The 23,312-nt window shown below is 44.9% G+C and overlaps 1 protein-coding gene across 2 annotated transcripts in view; it reads right to left on the bottom strand.

The window, feature by feature from the left end:
- Nucleotides 1–582: 582 nt before the first annotated feature.
- The window catches only part of cryl1 (crystallin, lambda 1), a 111,993-nt gene continuing 89,263 nt past the window's right edge, over nt 583–23,312 (bottom strand). For both annotated transcript variants that reach the window (XM_085999162.1, XM_085999161.1), the window contains 3 exons: nt 12,592–12,697; nt 4,756–4,862; nt 583–1,487 (listed from right to left, as the gene is read on the bottom strand). In XM_085999162.1, the coding sequence (XP_085855288.1) occupies nt 1,368–1,487; nt 4,756–4,862; nt 12,592–12,697 (333 nt within the window). In that variant the 3' untranslated portion in view covers nt 583–1,367. The remainder of the gene's footprint in view (nt 1,488–4,755; nt 4,863–12,591; nt 12,698–23,312) is intronic.

Below are 23,312 nucleotides of genomic sequence, written 5' to 3' on the forward strand. Positions count from 1 at the left end.
GTTAGCGCCGGCGCATTAAAGGCCCCGCGGCGGCCGGCCGCTTTCCCGCCGGCCGCCTGCCCGCAGCTCCCTCCCCGGACTTCTCTCCCGCCCCCCCCCCCCCGGAACAGATGCAAGCCCGGCACTTGTCCGAGGTGCCGGGCTCATTTTTAAGCAGATTTGCGCGGGCCGCGGCCGGGTGCAGGCAGCTCCTCCTTAACGGAAGGAGGAGGCCTGCACTTCCCCAGTCTGCCGCACCGCATCGGGTGCCGCAGCGCCGGAATTGCGGTGCGAAACGGCAGTTAGCGCCCTTTTCCAGGCGCTAAGACCCTTCAGTAGCGCCGGCAGCCGTTTGGGCGCGGCGCCACTGAATTTTTGGCGCGCGCAGGGGACTTAGCGCCGGCACTAACTTCCGGCGCTAAAGCCCTGGCTAAGCCAAAACCCAATTTCTAGGCCTATATAAATGCAAGTTGTTGAAAATCTTAGAGAATGAGTACAAGTATAGTTTGTTCCCAGACAGAAACTTTTTATTGATGTTCCAGTCACATTTAAGGGAGTTCCTGAAACCATATCCACACAGGTTGTGCAATAAGATGAACCATCATGAATTGAATCATCTAATATTTTATTAGTTTATTAGTTATAAGATTTTCATTGGTTAATAAGACCATAGGATAGAGAAACCTCTCAGCTGAAAGAATCATTCTTTAATATGTTAAGGCGATAAAACATGATTGGGTATATTTTCCACAGTATGCTAATTTTAGAGAAATAGTAAATGAGTATAGAGCAGAGTTCTCCTCATTACAGTCATAACTGTGTTGACTAATTTTAGTAAAAAGGAAGCTTATGATATTCTGATATAAAAAGAACAAATTATACTTACAGTCTTAATGCATTTTATTTTGTATAATGTAGTCTATTTTATCTTGAAAATGGAATTTATGTTTTTAACAAGAAAAATATATATAACTTGGAAATTCTATTGACTACTTTCAGCTCGGGTGCAATTCAATGGTCTGGTTTACTCAAACTGCAATAGATGTAGTCTGCCTCGAGTACTTGAATGTGCAAGACTCACAAGGTTTTTGTGGTGATTAATAAATCCATTTCTAAAAAGTTAAAAAGATACCAGTAATCTAAATACATACAAATATATATTGACAGGTATATTGCTCTTAAAACCAAGATTTTTTTTTAAAAGGTCAAAATTAATTGCAAATGCTATACACAAATGATTCAGTTCATAAGATATTAAGTGAACAGACAAGCCAAAGTTAACATTAATGTTAAGAAAGTTTATATAACTGCATCTTTTATATTTCTATATATTTTAAGAGGTCACAGATATGAGATCTAAACCTCGACAGAATCTCTAGGGACTTGCTTCACTTGCAGTCTGACTTCATATCCTTATTCAACTTTGCAAGAGCAGCTAGACACGAGTCTCTCCACTGTCTTCGTGCATTGAGGTTTTCTGGATTCGGTGGAGTTCTTTGAGACATTACCTAGGTTGTTGAAAATGATTCAAGGCGGTTACATACATGTTGAACGTGCAGAATAAAGAGAGAAAAATCTCTTTCACTGAAATAATTTCAACCTAGTAAAACTTTTCAGAAACTTCACCAAATGTAATTTCTACTTGTAGAAGTTATTTTGCATATAATTAAATGACCTCTTTTGGTTTACTTTCCATATTTTCTGACCGGTTTACTGATGCTGGTTTTAACAGATTTATTTCAGTCTCAAACCTATTTTTCAAGCTTTTCCAACATTTTCAAAGTTATATTTTTCTGGCTTTTAGGGTTATCTCCCTCACTGCACCAAACTTCAACAGAACAGGCGAGTAGTTGACCTGCTCCTAAACTGCTGCTGTTGCTGCTCTGAAGATGGCTGCTGGAGTGTGTGCAAGGGATACCAGAGACCTGACCTCAGATTTTCCCCCTACTTTCTGGGAAAGTAAGTTACTTATGTGTTTTCCTGATGGAATGACTGTGACAGATGGGGAGCTCTAACTTGCATATCCAATATATTATTAAAATTGGTATGTCTGTCACAAAGTACATTGAAAAGTCCTATGTAAACGTCTTCCTATAAACTTTCCCACGTTAAATGTGTCCACATCTACCTGTTCAGACTGGATGTAACCCTTGCCTGTGACACCTGTACACAGTGCTCGAATAGGATTTCCAGTGTTAATCTGAGCCCCGAGTCCTGTCAAAGTATTGAAATGCTTTGAATCTTCAGCTTACAGTTCCAGCTCACCCGCCACTGGTGGTACTGAAGGGCAATTGCATTTACCTACAAGTTGCTGGCTCCATCTCACTCTATAATTTAAAAAAAATAAATGTGGGTCTATACATTTTGAAAGTATTCAGTGGCTGCTATTTCTTAATCATGCCCCCTACATTGAAGTCTAAATCAAAAATTGGCCATGTGGTTGATGGTGAGGAAGAAAGCTGAAGACTACAGGAAGACATCAATGGACTGGTCAGGTGGGCAGAAAAGGAGCAAATGGAATTCAATCCGGAGAAGTGTGAGGTAATGCATTTGGGGAGGGCTAACAAGGCAAGAGAATAGACAATAAATGGTAGGATAGTGAAAAGTGTAAGAGAAACATAGGGACTTTGGAGTGAATGCCCACAGATTCCTGAAGTTAGCAGGACAAGTAGATAAGGTGGTTAAGAAGGCATACGGGATACTTTCCTTTATTAGCTGAGGCATAGAATTTTAGAGCATGGAGATTATGCTAGAACTGTATAAAACACTAGTTACACGACAGTTAGAGTACTGTGTACAGTTCTGGTCACATTACAGGAAAGATGTGATTGCACTAGAGAGGGTAGAGAGAAGATTTACGAGGATGTTGCCAGGACTGGAAAATTTTAGCTATGAGGAAAGACTGGAGAGGCTGGGGTTGTTTTCTTTGGAATAGAGGAGGCTGAGGGGACATTTAATTGAGGTGTATAAAATTATGTGTGGCCTAGATAGAGTGACTAGGAATGACCTATTTCCCTTAGCAGAGAGGTCAATAACCAGGGGGAATAGATTTAAAGTAATTGGTAGAAGGATTAGAGCAGAATTGAGGAGAAAGTTTTCTCACCCAGAGGGTGGTGGGGGTCTGGAACTCACTGCTTGAAAGGGTGGTAGAGGCAGAAACCCTCATTGCATTTAAAAAGTACTTGGATATGCACTTGAAGTGCTGTAACCTACAAGGCTACAGACCAAGAGCTGGAATGTGAGATTAGGCTGGATAGCTCTTTTTCAGGCGGCAGACACAATGGACCGAATGGCCTCCTTCTGTGCCATAAACTTCTATGATTCTTTGATATGATTTCCCCTGTATTAAGTTTTAAAAAAAAGTCAGCTCCATCTTCCAAGGATTTGGCACCTAGGATTCCAGGCCTCCATCCTGTGCCTCAGGAAACAGCTCACCTGCCACTTGATCTCCACAATTACTGCTTGATGTCCACTGCCTCCAATCTGCACTGGTTCCCCTTTGCCGGTGACTAGATATGGGTCATATTTTTGCCTGCTTGCGAGCCTCCAACTGGTACTCATCTTAATGTTAATTTTTTAGGGCACTATGAGCAGTTTAAAGAAGAAAAACCTTCCTACGGCCTAGGATCCACAATTTTTAGAACTATTAATATATAGATAAAGGTTTAAGGAACACATTTGTTGTTTAAACTCATTAGAGTCAGCCAATGGGAGCTTCAGGGATCACTCAGATAAGTGGGATGGATGATGAAGGAGAGAAGTCAGTGGGGTTCAGGCAAAGAGGGGGGGATAAGGAATAACATGATGCATGATGAGGGATGGGTATTAACCTGAAGGGGTGTGTTGGGGGAGAAGAGAGGACGCCAGGGTTGGTGAGCTGTTGAGGGGCAACCAGATGAGGTGGACAGGAGGATATAGCAGGTGAGCCAGTAGTGTTAAGTCGAAGCGATAGCAGCATGATAGTAATACAAGGGGAAGATGGTGATGAGAATAAGACACATGTGTGCACTGTAGCCTGCCAAATGTGGCAGATGTCTCCCGGGGTGGCTGGATAGTCACATGTTGTGCTAACCTTCACTTTTACAGAAGAGCCATCCCTAACCCAGACGATGAGAGCAAATGATTGGGCAGCCAATGGCACACTGTGGTAGATTGTCTTGTGAAGTAGAGTTGGCAAAGATGGGACTCCTTGGACATGTCCCAAGGTAGCAACAGATGTGACAGGAATGCCTCAGAGGTTGTTAGACCTGCATTACTTCACAAATACTTCTTTCTCAGTGCATTACTTTATTCAACACATTTGGAACTCCCAAAGGAATACTCATCCTTACTTCTTTGTAAACTGCCATGTAAAAGCTGGAAGAAAGCAAGAATAATGAAGAAACGCTTGGTGGAGGAAAAAAACCTAAAAGGAGGCAGGCACAGCAAAACGAACTAACACATGAAGAAAAATGCAGCCAAACGCAGCAGAAATGGGAAAAAAAACTGTTGCAAACTTACCTTCAGGCCACACTAGTAAAAGCTCCAATGCGCCCAGTTTTTATGAGCAAGGCTCGTGCTATGGGCGGAGCCTCGCCTGAAGTCAGAAAATCTAAAGGTCCTTCAGAACTTAATTAATATGATTTTGAGGCCTGCATATGCTAAAGTACAGGCCTCAAAAAAGCTCATCCAGCACACAAGGTCCTGCGTCTGATTTTCTGGCACCTCCAGCTGCTAGTGTGGCCTGGCAAAATCACTCCTTAATCACCAATTCCAAACAAAGGACTTTCCACCTACCTGGTTAATTTTTTCCATGACTTCACCGGAAAATTCAGGAACAGGTCCAAAAGATGATAAGACTCTTTTCATACCCACATCATAACGTTCACAGTAATTCTTGAGACCTAGCAAATTAATAAACTAATTAGAGATTACAATATAGTCACGTTTCTGGCTGTTTCGATTTACTACATGCTCCAAATAGGGAACATAGGAACAGGAGTAGGACATTCAGCCCCTCAAGCCTGTTCCATCATTCAATTAGATCATGGCTGATCTGTACCTCAACTCGATTTACCTGCCTTTGATTCATATTACTTGATACCCTTACCTAATAAAATTCTGTCAATCTCAATTGATTTCAATTGACCCAGCACCCATAGCCTTTTGGGGGAGAGAATTCCACACATTTCCACTACCCTTTGTGTAAAGGTGCGGCCTGATTTCACTCCTAAATGGCCTAATTCTAACTCTAAGATTGTGCGCCCCCTTGTTCTGGATTTCTCCCACCAGAGGAAATAGCTTCTCTGTATCTAATCTATAGAATCCTTTTATCATTTTAAACAGAGGTACGGTAGCATAGTGGTTATATTACTGGATTAGTAATCCAGAGGCCTGGACTAATGATCCGGAGACATGAGTTTAAATTCCCCCCACGGCCGCTGAGGAATTTAAATTCAGTTAATTAAATAAATCTGGAATTAAAAAGCTAGGAAACTACTGGAGTGTCATAAAAAACCCATTTGGTTCACCAATGTCCTTACCTGGTCTGACCTATATGTGACTCCAGACCCACAGCAATGTGGTTGACTCTTAGCTGCCCTCTGAAATGGCCTAGCAAGCCACTCAGTTGTACCAAACCACTACAAATAAGTATACTACCTTCACCACACGGACTGCAGCGGTTCAAGAAGGCGGCTCACCACCACCTTCTCAAGGACAATTAGGGATGGGCAATAAATTGCCAGTGATGCCCACATCCCATGAACGAATAAAAAAAATACCTCAATAAGATCACCCTTCAACCGTCAAACCTCAAGGGAATACAATCCACATTTATGCAAAGTGTCCTCATTATTTAAACCTTTAAGCCCCAGTATCATTCTGGTGAATCTGTGCTGTACTCCCTCCAAGGCCAATATATCTTTTCTGAGGTGCAGTGCCCAGAACTAAAGACAACATTCCAGATGGGGTCTGACCAAGGCTTTATAACAAGTGAAGCATAACTTCCTCCCTTTTGTATTCCATTCTCTTGAGATTCTATTAGCCTCTTTGATTACTTTTTGCACCTGTACACTAGCTTTTAGTGATTATTTGTACCTGGACACCTAAATTCCTTTGCTCCTCCACAGTTTCTAGTCTCTCGCCATTAAGAAAATATTACAATTTGTCTTTCTTGGATGCAAAGTGCATTACCTTAAACTCCCCCACACTGAACTCCACCTGCCAGTTTTGCCCAGTCACTTAATCTGTCTATGTTCCTTTGTAACTTCCTGCTCCCAACTACACAACTTACTGTTCCTCCTACCATAAAACATGCAACACTGATTATCAATCAGGTAAGTATATAGTTACAAACAACAAAACCAAAATCAGTTTTGGTTCAGTCTCTACCCATCATCTGCAACTGCTGTAGTCATGGATTAATTTAGGAGCTGAACAAAATTCAATGAGGGTTTTTACTGTAATGATCAATATGGATATGGAGCTGTTTGAATGCAGTTAAACATGCCTGGAGACATGAGCTTGTCAGTTATCCTGACAAAGTTTGGTGGTTTGGAGATATCGAAATAACCCCATTTAATATCATGAACAAAGTGTGAATTCCACATACATTGCCATAATACAAAAGAGGGAGAATGAAGGGCATACAAAGGGATAAATACAATCTTTATAGGGGCTTTAAGCACATCAGTTGGTAATTCCAATTGGATAGTCAATATCAAAATCTTCTTCGGGTGTTTTGTATGAGAATGGTCACAAAATGGCTGATTCCACCTGCCACCTCTTATACCAATGTCACTGGTGATGAGTAACAAACAGAGTGGAGTTTAGGATTACCAACACCCCACCCCCCTCAAGGATTGTCTCGGAGTCTCCCAGAATGGAAAATGAATCTCCCAGAACTTCTCACATGACAACTGCTGGCACAAAGCCATGAGCAAAGGCACTCAACTACGGAGGACCCAACCATTATACGGTAAATCCAGTAACATTTGCAAACTGAGGGTAGGCGTCACTGATCAAACATCACCTGATCAAACCTCCAGGAATTAGTAGGTTTGGAAGTCTGAAGAGCTGTCTTCACTTAAAATGGCTACAATATGCTTATATGAAGAATATTAACTTGGGTTGGCTGTCATACAAAAATGTAGGGACATGAGGCCTATTCCACAAAGTTTGAGACAAGGTCGAGTACAGCTGGCCTCCACTAAAATAAGCACTCTCATTCTCAAAAACTCAATCTGGAGTGATAGTGTTCTTGTGGGTGGGGGGTGAGATTTCTGTATAAATTCAACTTAATTTATATTTTGTTCCTTACTTCTATGGGGTTTCATTTCAGTTTAATTTTATGCTGTTTTCTATCTAGTCCATGCTTTCTTGAGCTAAGTTTGAACAAAGGCTATCTTCAGGCATTCTCCAACTTGCTAATTATTTTTTTCTTAAGCCTATTTTCTTCCTTCAATTTTGCATTTTTCCCCCTTTCTTTTGACTGTGGACCTCTGCTTCTGGCCTTTAGCTTATCCTTTCAGTCATTCTAGTTTTGCATTACACACAATCATTGATCTGACTCGGGGAAAGCAAGGAGACAAACCAGAAAGGTCCAACCACCAACTTCCAACATTCAGAAAGGCCTTCAATCTGGTTCAAGTGATGTTTGAGCGTTTAAAAAAAAAATTCACATTGATAAATATCAACATCATAACCTGACCCATGTTCTTTAATGTTATCAAAACCTTGATCTGCTTAACCTTTTCTCTGGCAAAGAAGAATAAGAACATAAGAAATAGGAGCAGGAGTAGGCCATTCGGCTCTTCGAGCCTGCTCCGTCATTCAATAAGATCATGGCTGATCTTCTACCTCAACTCCACCTTCCCACACTATCCCCATATCCCTTGATTCCCTGAGTATCTAAAAATCTATCGATCTCTGTCTTGAATATACTCAATGACTGAGCATCCACAGCTCTCTGGGGTAGAGAATTCTAAAGATTCACAACCCTGAGTGAAGAAATCTCTCCTCATCTCAGTCCTAAATGGCCGACCCCTTATTCTGAGACTGTGACCCCTTGCCCGCAGATCGGACGTCAGTCGAGCGTGCAATGCCCCGGACCAGATATTGAGTCGCGCCCCCTGCCTTTCTGCCTGCCGCTAGCAACAACAGGTAGAGGGGAACGTTTTGCAGTCAGGAAGGGGCTGGGGGAGCGCTATTTAAAGGTGGCCGCTTCCTGCCTTTTTTTGTCGGTGACATTTTTGCACCACGCATTCTGAGGGAGAGAGACTTCTGGAGAGACTCAACGCTGTGTGAAGGAGTTTTGGGTCCTGAGCAGCACTTTGCAGGTTCATTTTGATTTGACCTTCATTGCAGCGATTTAGAAGAGACTATGGGGGCTGCACTGAATCGGAGCGTCGTCCTGCACCTGCAGAATCAGAGGCAGCAGAGAGAGAGTGGCAAACATGGTCAGAGGGCCAACAGGCCTCTGCACAGGAGACCTTTCCCTCCGAGGGTATGCAGGGAGCAGTTCTCATACCTTCATTTGTCTGAGGAGCAGTGTTTGCACAGGATGCGCTTCAGCAAGGAGGTGGTCACTGAGCTCTGCCACCTGCTGCAACCAGATCTGCAGCCTCAACTGAGGACCAGAACGTCTCTGTCAGTGAAGGTGACAGAGGCTCTGAATTTTTATGCCGGCGGCTCCTTTCAAGCTTCTACTGGGGACATCGCCAATATCTCCCAGTTCACTGTCCACTGTTGTATCCGGGAGGTGACAAATGCCCTGTATAAAAGGAGACGCCAGTACATCTCTTTCCCCATGACCCGGGCCAAACAGCATGAATGCGCATGTGGCTTTGCCCCATGGTACAGGGCGCCATTGACTGCATGTATGTGGCATTGCGGGCACCACATGAAAATGCAGAGATATTCCGAAACCGCAAGGGCTAACACTCCTTAAATGTGCAGTTGGTCTGTGACCACACACAGCTCATACTCGCTGTCAATGCCCGCTATCCTGGCAGCAGCCACGATGCTTTCATCCTGCGCCAGACTGGTGTGCCAGACCTTTTCCAGGCACCGCATCACCCAAGTGGATGGCTCCTCGGGGACAAGGGTTATCCACTCTGCACCTGGCTGATGACACTGCTCCGTAACCCCAACACTCCTGCCGAGCTGCGGTATAATGAGAGCCATATCGCCACCAGGAACATAATTGAGCAGACAATCGGCATGCTGAAACAACGGTTCCGCTGTCTGAACTACTCAGGAGGAGCCCTGAAGTACTCTCCTGAGCGAGTCCCCCTGTTCATAGTTGTATGCTGCATGCTTCACAACCTGGCAATCCTGAGGACCCAGCCAATGCCACCAGGGATTGGTGCACCACCTGAGGAGGAGGAGGAGGATTAGCAGCAGCACCAACATGGGAGGGAGGCGCACAATGTTGCCAGTGCAAGGGCCGTCCGTGAACGCCTGATAAGAAGCCGCTTCCAGGCCCCTACTCAGAAGATGGCTTCTGGCATGGAGAACAACATCGAGGAAAGCAACCCGCAACCCCTATTGCCGGCCAAAGCTGGAATGATTCCAAAGGCCAAAAATGTAAATTTTGAATACAAAAACTTTTTTCTTTAACAAACTCTGTGTGTGTCATTTATTCAGGACAAACAATTAGTAACCAACACAAGAAATCATGAACTAACAGAACTCGTTCTCACAAGATGGAGATAAACAGCAAAACAGTAAACAAATGTAATCACACAAACCTTGACCTTTACTACAAACATTCCACCATTTATTTAGACCTCCTACTGTTTGTCCTTCGAGGGTGATCTCCATCCCCTGCGCACTTCTCCCCTTCCCACCCTACTGCTCCTCCGTAATGGGGCCCCAGTGGCTGCAGCAAGGCTGGTGGAAGGCTGTTCAATGCTGGATCCAGAGACTGCAGATGGTCTTGAAGGACGCCCTCGACCAGCTCTGGGCCTGGAGGCCCCGGCTGCAGACTGCACCAACTCTGCATGGGCGGCAGCAGTCTGGGCTGGTTGTGTTGCAGGCCGTGACAAGTGCAATGGGGAAGTGCCAGCGGTGGGAGCAGGAATGCTGTCATCCTGAGAGGACAGCACCTTCCTGCTCGACCGACACACTGGCACGCCCACGGGACTGTATCTCAGCATCTGGAGCAATCTGCTCGAGCACAAATTGCTGGCCTGCAGCGGCACAGAGAGCGCCCCGGGGCAATGGGGCCGACCCAGCGAGGATGGCAGCAGTCAGTGCTTGCGTGACATCAATCTGAGACTGGATGGCACCAGCCAATGACTGAATTGCAGCATTAAGCCGTTGCGTCACGCGGCCTGTGCTGCAGCGGACTGCTCCACACTCCTAGCCAGTCCATCCATGCTTTCGGGCACCCTTGCCATTGCACCCATGAGCAGTGTGCATGCTCAAGGCCTGGCTATTCATGGCCGCGATGACACGGTCCTCATCTGAGTCCTGTGCAGCAGGACTCACTTGCCTACTCGCCCTCCGGGGAGCTGGCCTCTGAGCGTCCCTACCACCATGGTGTTGCTGCAGCCCGCTGAGTCCTGGAGCTTCGCCCTCATCAGGCCCTACCCCCCTGCTCCCCTCCAGGGAAGGCGTGGTCCCAGTGTTGGAATGGGCTCCCTCGGGAGACACAGTCAGTGAGGCTCTGGCTTCCTCTTCCTTCTTGCCTGGGGCGTCGCTACCACTGGTAGGTTGAGGGACAGGCTGGTCAGCTGGTGGTTCTCTATCTGAAAGCAGGGAGGTACAAGAGTGGCTTTAGTGTCAGGACAGGGGAGCAGTAAGGGAGCAAGGACTGGAGACATTTAGTAAGTTGGATTGAAAGTGTAAAAAAGCTGGTGTGAGGGGCAAGTGGAATGAGAGAGGAGAGAAAGCTGATGAACATTCCATTGCTGTCCCCAAGGGGGTCGACCTCTCCAGCGGCCACAGCACCTATGACCTGGTTGGCAACGATCCTGTGCACGTGCGCCTCCAAACTGGTGAGGGTGTGTAGGTCAGTCAGGCCTCCTCCAGTGCGTTGCTGCTGCCGCCTGTTATGAGAGAGCTTGGCCTGCAAGAAAAAGGACGGTGTCTGAGTGAATGTGCAGCCATGTACTTGCCTGATGTGCCTCCCATAGTTGAATAGCCCTTAATGTATGCAAGGTGTGGAATGTGCATGTGTGTTTTATGAGATGGCCATAGGTCTTGGGTGAGTGTTGGGAATTTGGGGTTTTTAAACCCTCTGGGTGCAGAGTGAAGTCGAGATGGAGGGATGTAGAGGTATTGAAAAAGAGCCACTCACCCTGACCACCCGAGTGAGGTCACTGAACTTCTTACAACATTGGGTGTGGATCCTCAGCACCAGAATCCACGAGGAGACGTGCTGAGCCACCTCCCTCCAGACTCTTCTGTATTCACAGGCCAATGGCCTCCTGGCACTCTGTGGGTAGAGCACTGCCCGTCGCCGCTCCACAGCACCAACCAGAGCCACCAAGGCCCAGTAGCTGAAGCGCTGAGTTCTTTCCTTGGGCCTATCCATTGGTGGTTTCAGCACAATTGCTTTACAGGTCTCTCCAAGCCGAGATTCAAGGCTGCAATGAGCAGGGTGAGGCTGGACAGCAACATGGACCCTCCCCTTTAAGAACTGGCCGGCGCCAGTCTGTCTGTGTTCCATTGCTAACTGACATCACCTGAGCTTTGGTAGCGCTCTGATGTAGCGTCTCGCTCCTCGACATTAGCACCTTAAGACAGGTATGTAGCGCCTGATTTAGCGCTCAAATCACCTCCAGGAGCGATAGAGGCCAAGTTTGCAGTCGGAGGCGATAATTAGTGCCGGGCACTAAACTTTGCGCCTGGCTGATAATAGCACCCCAAACGGGGCGATACCGAATTTCTCCACCCATTACTCTTATACTCCAATCCGTTTATAATAAAGGCCAACATACCATTTGCTTTCCTAATTGCTTGCTTTCCTGCATGTTAACTTTCACTGATTTGTGTACAAGGACACCATCTGAATACCAACATTTCCCAGTTCCTCACCATTTAAAAATATTCTGCTTTTCTATTTTTCCTACCAAAGTGGATAACTTCACACTTCTCCATATTATATTCCATCCCCCAAGTTCTTGCCCACTTACTTAACCTGTATATATCTCTTTGCGTCCTCCTCACAGCTTACTTTCCCACCTAACTCTGTATCGTCAGCAAACTTGTATACATTGCACTCGGTCCTCTCATCTCAATCATTAATATAGATTGTAAATAGCTGAGACCCAAGCACTGATCCTTGTGGTACTCCGCTAGTTACAGCCTGCCAACTCGAAATAGTCCTACTCTCTATTTTCTGTCCATTCACCAATCCTCAATCCATGCTAATATATTACCCCCGATCCCATGAGCCCTAATTTTGTGTAATAACCTCCTATGTGGCACCTTATTGAATGCTTTTTGAAAATCCAAATACACTACATCTACTGGTTCCCCTTTATCTACCCTGCTAGTTACAACCTCAAAAAAACTCTAACAGATTTGTCAAGCACGATTTCCCTTTCATAAATGATTTTAGTGTATTAGTACTTTGGTGCCAACTTACCTTGCTACAGTAAACTGGGCTACACCAGCACTCACCTTCTGCATTGAGATGAATAGTTTCAAACGGTCCCATAAAAGCATAGCGCATTCCTAAACCTGCAGACATCACAAGGTCTACATCCTCAGGTGAGAGTACACCATCCTGATGAAAAGCAAACAGAAGCATTGTTATACAGATTAAGGAATGTAAGGGATAACTTGCCAGCCGCACTGCCATCAGAAGCTTCACCTGCTCAAAGTACATACAGGAAACTTTGGTTTATCCAGAGGTTGTATGTCCGGAAACCTCGATCTACCGGCAGAAATCAGGAGCCGTTTTGTTAGGTTTTTTTTCTTCTCGTGGCTTTTTTTTCTCTTCTCGTGGCTTTTTTTTCAACAGTCAGGCTCTGCAAAGTCTCTCTGAAGCTGTTGCTAAGCTACAGAGACGCTTCTAAGGTACAGCCGACTGTTTAGAAGCTGTTGCTAAGCAACAGTGTTTGTTGCCAGATACGGAGTTGCAAATCTCTGTATGCTTCAACATTAACGCTGGTATGTCCGGCAATTTTGATAGATCGGCAACAGCTCGGTCCCGTCAGTGCCGGATATAACAAAGTTTCCTGTATTAGAAATTTGGACACATGATTTTCTGACCAATAAAAGGTCAGAAAATCAAGCATGGTACATGCTTGAATTTCCAATATGTGCTTCTGGTAAGCAAGGCTCCCCGCTGGCAGAAGAAGTTGGAACATGACTCCTGTAGAGCCAACGTCACCCAGTCGAGTCGAGTATAAAACAAAAGATCACTTACTATTATGGGGGATTCTTTTGTGTCTTTCAGCAAAGCTGCTGGTGGAACGCTGGGATTTTTAAGATCACTGTATTCCCGTTGTGGAAATCAGCAACTGTAGTGAATCTTTTAATTTTAAAATCCTTACCACATAATGAGACAGTCTGAGACCCATTCATAGGAAAAATGTTGTGTTGGGACAAGTGACTTATTATTTTTCGAATACCACATTGTCACTGCCACCAGGACTGTTAATGTATAATTTTGGCACTCTTGCAGCAAATCACTATACGTTGCAAGTGTAGAAATTCACAAGATATGTTGAGGAGCAGTGGTGTCACATCATATCCACTTAATACCAGGTCTTGAGGTCTCTTGGAAGCTAAAAATGGCAATGCCTGAGCATGTTACCAGGGAGCACCAGGTGCTGTTTTCATCAAAGCAATTAGTCATGCAAAAAAATAACCAGAACAATGTGCCAGCACTTCCCTGGTCCGAATTGAATGCTTGCTAGAAAATAAATGAATACCAAAGAGAGAAAAATTCAAATCATTCCTGCCAGCATTTTGTTACTCATTGACTATTTTTGGTATTCAACTGTTCCAGGTACTGTATCACCCAACTACAAGAAATTAAAAAGAACTGTTTTGATTTTAAATTAGAATGGATAGTTTACCATCACGAAGGATGTACAGGATCTTCCAAGATCAGAAACAGCTACATATATTATATTAAAACTTAGTACAAGCAACTTTCCTCAGACTGTTCCAGAGAGTCACCTTTCAGCAGTCACATTAATAAGTGTATGATGTGAAACCTATAGCATTCTACTCCTACCAATCAGTATCAGCAAGTTTTGGTATAATTTCACACATTTGAAATCTATTGTTCTTAGTTTCAGAAGTAGAACTTGTGGGGGGGGGGGGTATGTCAGGTGACAAAAGAAAAGACTTAAGGCAGGCTAAAAAAAAACATAAAAACAAATTGTCTTGCAAGTCCAACAACTTCACAATACAAGATTCTAGTTGTAAAGAAATCTTCAAGTTTTGCACTATACATTTTTCTGATGTTTGAACTATAAACAATCAACCAATCCAATTAGTAGAATTTTAAACAAAAGTTATTACAAAAATATTGCTGGATTAATTACTTCAGCGGAGATTGTGATTGCCAAATAATAATTAACTCATAGTATTTGAGTAAGTCAGATCGTCATGCCTCTGTGGCCCATGTCACACTGCTTACATTGGCAAAATAGATTAAAGCTACAGTGCCCACAAATTGCTGCAATCATTTTACTTGGATTTAAGTAAATCTATTTTAGTTTACCCAATTTGAAACAAGAAAGAAAGAATTCACCACAGAGTTTTTTTTGCAACCTGGTTTATTTAAATGTCACCATATTCAATTAACCTTTAAAAGTAGTATTTGTGGGATATTGTAGTTTTAAATATTCAGTAACTCAACTTTTTCCAAAAAGCCTGTTTTTAAAAAAAGTCAAAGAATTAATTGGTAATTTTATCCTTATGATAAATTACATTCACTGCTGTAGCTCATGTATTAAACACTGAAGTGTCCAAAATATCTCACAGCAAAATCACAAGTGATTTTATTCAGTTGCCACTTTTGCACTTGAAACACTAACTTGTGTATTCTCTCCACCGATGCTGCCTGACCTGCTGGATGTCTTTACTATTTTTTGTTGTTGTTTCATATTTCCAGCATCTGCAGTATTTTGCTTTTTGTTCAAATACAAACTGAGCCCCATTTGTCTTTTATTACATATGAAATGGGACCACAGCAGAAAGTGTACATTTCAATGTATTCAAAACAAAAAAATGATTAATACTTAATTACTTAAATAAGGACTTACTGACCTAGAAAAGTCTATATTTAAATCAGGCTGTGACAAACTCGATGCTGTCCCCAAACCTCCACTTATTTCCTTATCTATTAGTACATTCTCCAGTCTGCAGCAAGCAGCATCCTTCCAGAGGCCAGGGGTACGCTTCACCAGGCCACCATCTTGATGAATTTTTGATTCGAGGGATGGTAGTGCTGGAAAATGGAATACTTTCTAATTTCAGGCAACCAGTGTCAGCATCAAGTTACGGTATTTTTAGTCACCTTTCCTATCATTCTTTCTTTGGTTCACCATTGATTTTTGTCTGATTACCCTTTTGTGAAGCACCATGGGGCATTTTTCTATGTTAAAGGCACTGTATAATGGCAAGCTGTTGCTATTCTTGTTGTACGGCATAGCCTGTTGCATAGTTAGCCTAAACCTCAAAAAAATCCTACTACAGGAAACTCTCGTTTAAACGGCACCTAAATATCCAGAATTCTCTATTAACCGGCAAAATTCTCACTCCGAAAACAACACCTCAATAACCTGCAATGTTGCCGAGTCCAAGTCCGAGTCTCCCGCGGTGGCCGAGTTAGTCAGTGGGGGTAGTTCTCCAAACTGCCACTACTCGGCTTCTTGGCGCTGTCGGGAGTTGGAACACCTCAATACCCCTGTAACAGGAGTCCGACTCTCCCGCGCTGCCGGTAGTCTCTTCTGATCCGCCATTTTACAGGGGTACTGTGTGTCTCCCACGCTGCCGGTAGTCTCTTCTGATCTGCCATTTTACAGGGGTACTGTGTGTCTCCCACGCTGCTGGTAGTCATTGCATTGCATTACCCTCAACTGGTAGTACTGTATTTAATCAAGCATCTTCCACCATCCATTTAACCCAACATTCTGTAGGTGAGTACCCAATTACTGTATACTGCACATTTCTTGATTTTTTAATTTTTCTTTGTTAAAAATAGCCTTGGTAGATAACCCTCTCCGTCATCCGGAATTTTTGATCAACCGGCAACACGCCGGTCCTGTCAGTGCCGGATACCAAAGAGTTTCCTGTAGATCTCTAATGAGCATAATTCTGTGATGTCCATACCCTGTTGAGCTTTTCTCTCATGGGCTTCCATCCATGGCCATCCAGCTGCATCCAGACTCTTTCTCTTCTAGTCTCCTCTCTTATGCTGACTGGAGCCCTGCTGCCTCCACATAAGCGTGGTTTAGTTTAACTTGCCTGCAGTTTTAAGTCTGCTATACTGCTGCCCTTGCACCTTCATTGGTCAACCTCCACCTAAACATGGCGGACCTTGGACCCAGCTCACCCTGATGAATTACCACCTCTGCCATGGGTAACTTGAACTTGTGTTAATCTGGTGGCTCCTGAATTGGAACTGCTCCTCCTGCTTTGGCTGCTGCTACCCTGGTTCATGAAAACAAAGCACTACTCCATTAATCTTGTTCTTGCTGCTGCTTTGTTGCTCCTTTGTCTGCTCCAGGACTCTTTCTTGGATCTGCTCATGCTTAAAGCTGCTGGCCCATCTGTATTCTGCAGCAGTCCAGTTACCAATTCTGACTTAGGGCTCTTCTCCCACTTCCACTGGGATTGCTTCCTTGCCTCCAATGCTCTTTTCTGCCTAGAAGTCTCAAATTACAAGACATTGCTATCTCTGCTGCTGGACTCTATCCAAGTTGCTCCACTGGTTTCCTTGGGTTGAACTCTTGCTGTTCAATAGCCCCTGGGCTCAACTCTGCTGGCTCCAGGGCTGAACTCCACTTTTCCTTTGGTTCCTGGGCTGAAATCCATGGTTCTGCTGTTTTTCTGGACTAAAGGGGCTGGATTTTATCAGCTCTGAGGAGGTGGGTTTGGAGGCGGAACTGCTGGAAAATTCAAAAAAAATGGGAGCGGGTCCCGAACCCGCTCTCATCCCGCCTCCAATCAATCTTCCCGGGAGTTGGGTATCCGATTTGCACAGGGACCCAACTCCTAGCGGTGGGAAGAGGATTATAGCCACTTAACTGCCTGTTAACAGGTAGTTAACAGGCAATTAAGAGGCTTTTTCCCATTTTGAGCCAAATGCTGCAGGCTTCCCGACGTCGGGGAACCCCACCAGGGTAAGTGAGGCGTGCTGTGGGTCTGTTGTTGGATGACAGCTGCAGAATTGGTGTGAAGAATGCACAGTGACAATGGTTAGTATCAGAGGTAAGGGAATGTTATGAAAGTAATGTTTAATGTATTTAGATGTTTCTGCAGGTGGCAAGCTGTGAAGTGTTTGTGTAGCCTCATCTCAGTGACAGATGGCTTCTGCAATCTCAGCTGCAGAGAGAGTATTTGGAGGGCCTGGGTGCAAGGGCTCACCTTTGGACAGTGATTGTTAAGTGTTTGACAACACTATCAAATCATCTGTCAAACAAGTGTGGTGCATATGCCTTTAAGAAAACCGGCAGATGAAGCGTCATCAACTGACGTCATCTGACACCGACTTTCCCGTAATTGGCCGGCAAGCCTGCAGGATGGGCTTAACAAGGTCAATCAGGGCAAAATAGCGTCAGTTCGTCAGACATCGCTGGGGGCGGGATTAGAACCCAGAAGGCAGCAGTCCCACCCCCAATTCGTCTAGATAAGTAAAATCCAGCCCCATTTGTTTATCCATTGTCTCTTGAGCTAGACCCCACTCTTGCTTTCCCAGGCTTCATGTTCCTCCGCTGGTTCATTGGATCAAATTCTGCTTTTCCCCTGGTTCCTGGATAAAATTCTGGTCCTTCACTAGCTCCTGGTGCATACTCAGATTCTCTGATGATTCCTGAACTGGACTTCACCCCTCTGCTGGATGTTGACCTGAAGATTCCCCTCAAGACATCTCTCAAGATACTGGATTAGTTCCAAACAGCCTCTATCCTAAGAATCTTCTTTGCCACGTCAAGCTTTTTGAAACAATTTTAACCCTGCCCAGCTGGCAAGAATAGGACGAGCAGACTGTTAAAATTGCTGTAGAGGACCTACCGCTCCTTTCCCGCCGGCTGCCATTTTAGTTGGTCGAGGCACCCGCCAGAAGCAGCAGGTTCCTCATGAATAAATGCAAATGCAGCTGCAGGTAATTGGATCAGAAGATGTGTACCATTGTGCTCGGAAAGTTTACAGCTACTAGATCACTCCTTTCTCACAATTTTTGCCTACTTACTCTCAGTAAGTTCTATCTACTTATCATTAGTGCTTTTATTACCAGTTTCATCTGGAGGGAAGAACAGTTGGAAGAGGAGGAGCAGCAGCCTCAGCAACCAGTATGAGCAGCAGCTGAGCCTATTAGAAGACAACAGGTGAGGGGGGCTGCTTTTAGGAGGCCACATCCAGCAAACAGGGTGTACCAGGCCAAGTCACTTTCTTGGATCTATCTGAAGAGCAATGCATCAGGAGGCTGTGCTTCTCCAGCAGGCTGTTGCAGACCTCTGCAGCCACCTGCAACAAGACCTGATGTTTGCTGGACCAGGGGCCATACTTTGCCAGTGGCTCTCAAAGTTACCACAGTACTCAACTACTTTCATAGGAATTTACGGCACAGAAGGAGGCCATTTGGCCCATCGTGTCTGTACCGGCTGAAAAAGAGCTATCCAGCCTAACCCCAGTTTCCAGCTCTTGGGTCCTTAGCCCTGTAGGTTACGGCACTTCAAGTGCACATCCAAGTACTTTTTAAATGCGATGAGGGTTTCTGCCTCTACCAACCTTTCAGGCAGTGAGTTCCAGACCCCAACACCATCTGGGTGAAAAAAATTCTCCTCAACTATCCTCTAATCCTTCTACCAATACTTTAAATCTATGCCCCCTGGTTACTGACGTTGGCCCAGAAATTCGGGTCCCAACGCGCGAGTACACACTGGGTACTCACGCATAGGCCCAACGAAAGTGCCGGTTTCGTGCATGCACTGCGCATGCCCGGGAAACCGGCACTTCCGTTCCCCTGAAAGAAGGGGTTGACAGGTGGAACGCGTGCGCCGGAGAGGCAGCGCGTGCGCGCGCATTGAACGTACGTTTTTTTTCCCAGGTTTTTCCGGGAGGGTAAGTCTCCAGCAGTTACACTTTTAAAAAGCAGGCGCAAGGCCTGCTTTTAACAAGGTAAGTGGTGAATTAATTAAAATTAAAACATTTTTTTCACAGGTTTATTATTTTTAAATACTTTAAAGAAAGGTAAGTTTATTTTTAGCCCCGTTAGAAAATGTAATTAATTTTTTTTTTAATTTAATTATTTAAAATAGTTATTTCATGTAATTTATAGTTATTTTAAAAATGTGATTTAAAAAAAAATTTATTTGAAGTTTTAGTGATGTTTTGGGGCTTATAGTATTCATAGGTTTGACAGCTCTTCCTGTCAAATTTATGAATGAAGCATTCCCTGCTACCATTGGCTCTCCATGACCCACGTAATCCCAGGGGACACATCGAACTAACTGCACCCCTGGGATACGCAAGCACTGCGCGCCGGCAGTTGGAGGAGGCCCAGGATCGGAATCCCACGCGGGCCCACAGCTCAACGGCCGGCGCGCTAGTTAATGCAGGGCGGGGGCTTGCACCCACGGGAAGCCCCCGACCCGAATTTCTGGGCCATTACTTTGCCATTGTCTCCGTCCAGTCTGCTACAGGGGACATCTCCTGCATCTCTCACTCTGTAGTACACAACTGCATTAATCAATTCAACAATACTCTAGGCTTAAAGGCTTGCATTATGAGGACAGGTTGCAAAAAATTGGCTTGTATTCTCTTGAGTTTAGAAGATTGAGGGTTGATCTGTTGATTAATTGAGGTGTTTAAAATGATAAAAGGATTAAATAGGGTAGATGCATAGAAACTATTTCCTCTGGTAGGGGAATCCAGAACAAGGAGGCACAATCTTAAAATGAGTACAAGGGCATTTAGGAGTGAAATCAGGAAGCACTTTTTCACACAAAGGGTTGAATGGAAATCTGGAACTCTCTCCGCCAAAAGGCTGTGGATGCTGGGTCAATTCAAATTTTCACGACTGATATCAATATATCAGGGATATGGATCAAAGGTGAGTAAATAGAGTTGAGGTACAGATCAGCCATGTTCTGTCATGAATGGCGATTCAGGCTCAAGGGGCTGACTGGCCTACTCCTGTTTCTATGCTCTTGCTCGCCAGGGCTAACCAGTACATCACCTACTCCATTGACCTCAACAATCACCATGACAGAGCTTTGGGATTTGCAGCAGTGGCTGGCTTCTCTCACATCCAGGGCATCACTGACCGCACACGTTTCCATCAGGGCACCTGAACACCAGCCAGCAGTATTCATGAGTAGGAAGGGTTATCACTCCACTAATGTCTAGCTCGTCTGATCACAGAAACAGGATCATGCAAGTTTATGCAAGGTACCCAGGCAGCTATCACAATGCTTTTATCCTGCGACACTCAACCATCCCCTTAATATTCAATTGTTCCTCTAATGTGACAGGATGGCTGCTGGGGGATAAAGGATACCCTCTACATACATGGCTCATAATAGCTCTCAGCAACCTCACCACACCTAAGCAAATAGGTATAATCAATGCCATGGGATGACCAGGGTGGTTATTGAGCACTTCCTTGGACTGCTGAAGCAGAGGGTCAGATATCTGGACAGGTCTGGGCATTCCCTACAATATGTCCTACAGAGTCTCCCACATCATAGTGGTGTGTAGCAATCTGCACATACTTGCCATAGAGAGAGGTCTGCATTTAAAAGGAGGCAGAGCAACAGCAGCAGTCCTCTTCTGACCAGGGTGAAGGCAAGGAAGAAGCAGAAGAGAGAGGGCCACCTCAACGCCTTGCAGCCAGAGATATGAGGGTTGAGTTAATTGCACAGTGATTCCCCATACCTGCTCATTCCCCTGCCCTGAAAATTTACACAAAACCCCTCTGCATTAACAGTCATTGTTACATCCTTCACCACTCCCTTCACCACTCCCTTCATCCTACATTAAAGAAGATTGAAACCATTCAACCAACTTCTATGTCAATCATATACTGACAATGCCAGACTCAGAAGCTACTATAAAACACAATGAAGGACAAAGTGGCAAATGTGATAAAAGTGATGAATTTAATTTACAACACAATAATTTCCTTCCATTAATTTCTCACGTGTGTTAACCCACGGTACCTTTCTTATAAGAAGGTTTCCAAACCCTACTGTTCCTACAAGGTGCTTGCCAAGTGGCCTCAGCAAATCTGGTGGAAGGCAGCTGTTACTCATGTTGAGACCCTTGAGATGATCATAGCCATTAACTTCTGGGTGCTTGAGCCTGGGAGAGCCTGGCTGCAGACTGCTATCATGGCTGCTGCCAGGGCCTTCTGGTTCACCTGACCTCTTGCCACAATGGTGATTATTGGTTGAGGGAGTGGTGGGGCTGGGGCTTCCACTGATTTGCAGGAGGGCAGACTACAGAAGGTGAGTGACCCATTGAAAGACCCTATCCACATGGTACACCAGTCAGTCCAATGTGTACACCTGTCTCTCCAATATGGAGTCCAGAGCCTGCATGGCAGCTGTTTGACAACACCCCCGCCTCGGGTCTTCCTCCTATCCCTCACATTATGTGCTGTTTTGTCCAGTAGAAAGCGAGGGTAAGAGTTAGTGTGGCTGTTGAAAATTAAAGTGAAGATATGTAGGGTTTGTGCATATGCGGAGAGCTGAAGAAGATGGGGATGTGATGAATGTAAAGGCAAGTGTGTAGAATGTAAAGTGAGGAAGGAGTCCTGAGAGAGGTTGCTGGTTCTGCAAGTGTTAGGATGGGAGAAGAGAATGCCGTTAGTACCTGGTATGATGGGAGCTAAGGAAGAGGTGAGTGTGTTTGGAATGAGGAAGAGAGGTGGTGCAGTGTGCTATTGTGATTGGATGTTGAAGGATGTGATGGAAGGGAGGGAATTGTTGAGAGTGGTGAGGAAGGGGGTAAAAGGACTGTTAGCAAGTGTTGTTGAGAGCGATGGAGACAGGAGGAGCTGTACTCAGCCTTGCTGGTCATGTGAAATCATTGACCCTCTTCATACACTGAAGCCAGGTCCTGGAGAGTGATGCTGGTGGCAGTGACCCTCGGCCACCTCTGCTGAGCCCTGCAGGATAGTAGTCCTGGGGATGGTTCTGCAGGTGCTGGGAACAGTACCTCCCTCCTCGCCCTGACCTCCTTCACGAGGACCACCACAGAAGCATCAGAAAACCTGGGGTAAGCTCCGTTACTCATTCTCCAAATGGTTCTTCTTCCAACAGTGAAACAGTGAAATCTGGCATCAGGGAATGCAACCTCTCTTTAAGAGGTGCACGCCCGCTTTGAATAGGCCTCAGACAGCCGGACGGAAATTGTGCAGAGAAAATAGGTGGGCTGCTCATTTCCTGTTGGGGCCCAGGCCTCATGCTGGCAACGTAATGGGGTTTGCCGCTCATTACCCCCCGCCCTGTGATAAAATTGGAGCTTCAGTTTTCACTGATTTCCACAAATAAAATTCACTGATTTTTCTGGATGGTGAATCAATCAAAGCCAATTTCTTCCCAAATTTGAGAACCCCCCCAAAAAGTTCCCATTGTCTTCTTACCAAAAAATGGGTCCAGAGATGTCCATGATGTCAGCACACATGTTGCAGGCTGTATGCGTCATGCTGAAGTCACTGCTGCAATGTGAGCAGATCTCGCGACCTGATTTTAGGCAGGAAATGTAACAGGCTGTGCAATTTGAATTGTTTTTAAGTGGAACTGATTCTTCTTTAGGTATCACTGTGAGAGCTATATTTTTTACACTACAGCAAAAGTCATGCTTTAATTCCCGGTTAGGTATGGAGCAAGGACAAGGACAGCAGAAAGAAACTCGGTTGGGGTGTAAAACAAGCTGTAGACTTGTTATTGCCCTTTTTTCACTCCCTATGAAACAAAGGCTGACTCACAAGATCTCTTGTACACAATCTTCAACGTCCCACCATCAAGTAAGTGGCTGGAGCCACAACAATAACCATAGTAAGGGGAGAATTTCCACAGGGATTCTCCATATCTTGCCATAAATTCAGCAGAAGATTGGCGTAAGTCCTGTAGAAATTCCCGCTTCTCCAAGGTTTCCGCTGAAGTTACGGTGGGAGATCAGGAGAATCCCTGTGGCCCTGTGGAAATTCCACC

The sequence above is a fragment of the Somniosus microcephalus genome, chromosome 10 (genome assembly GCF_052327205.1).
Source record: "Somniosus microcephalus isolate GS21.2 chromosome 10, FLI_Smic_1.0, whole genome shotgun sequence".
In the NCBI taxonomy this organism is placed as follows: Eukaryota; Metazoa; Chordata; class Chondrichthyes; order Squaliformes; family Somniosidae; genus Somniosus; species Somniosus microcephalus.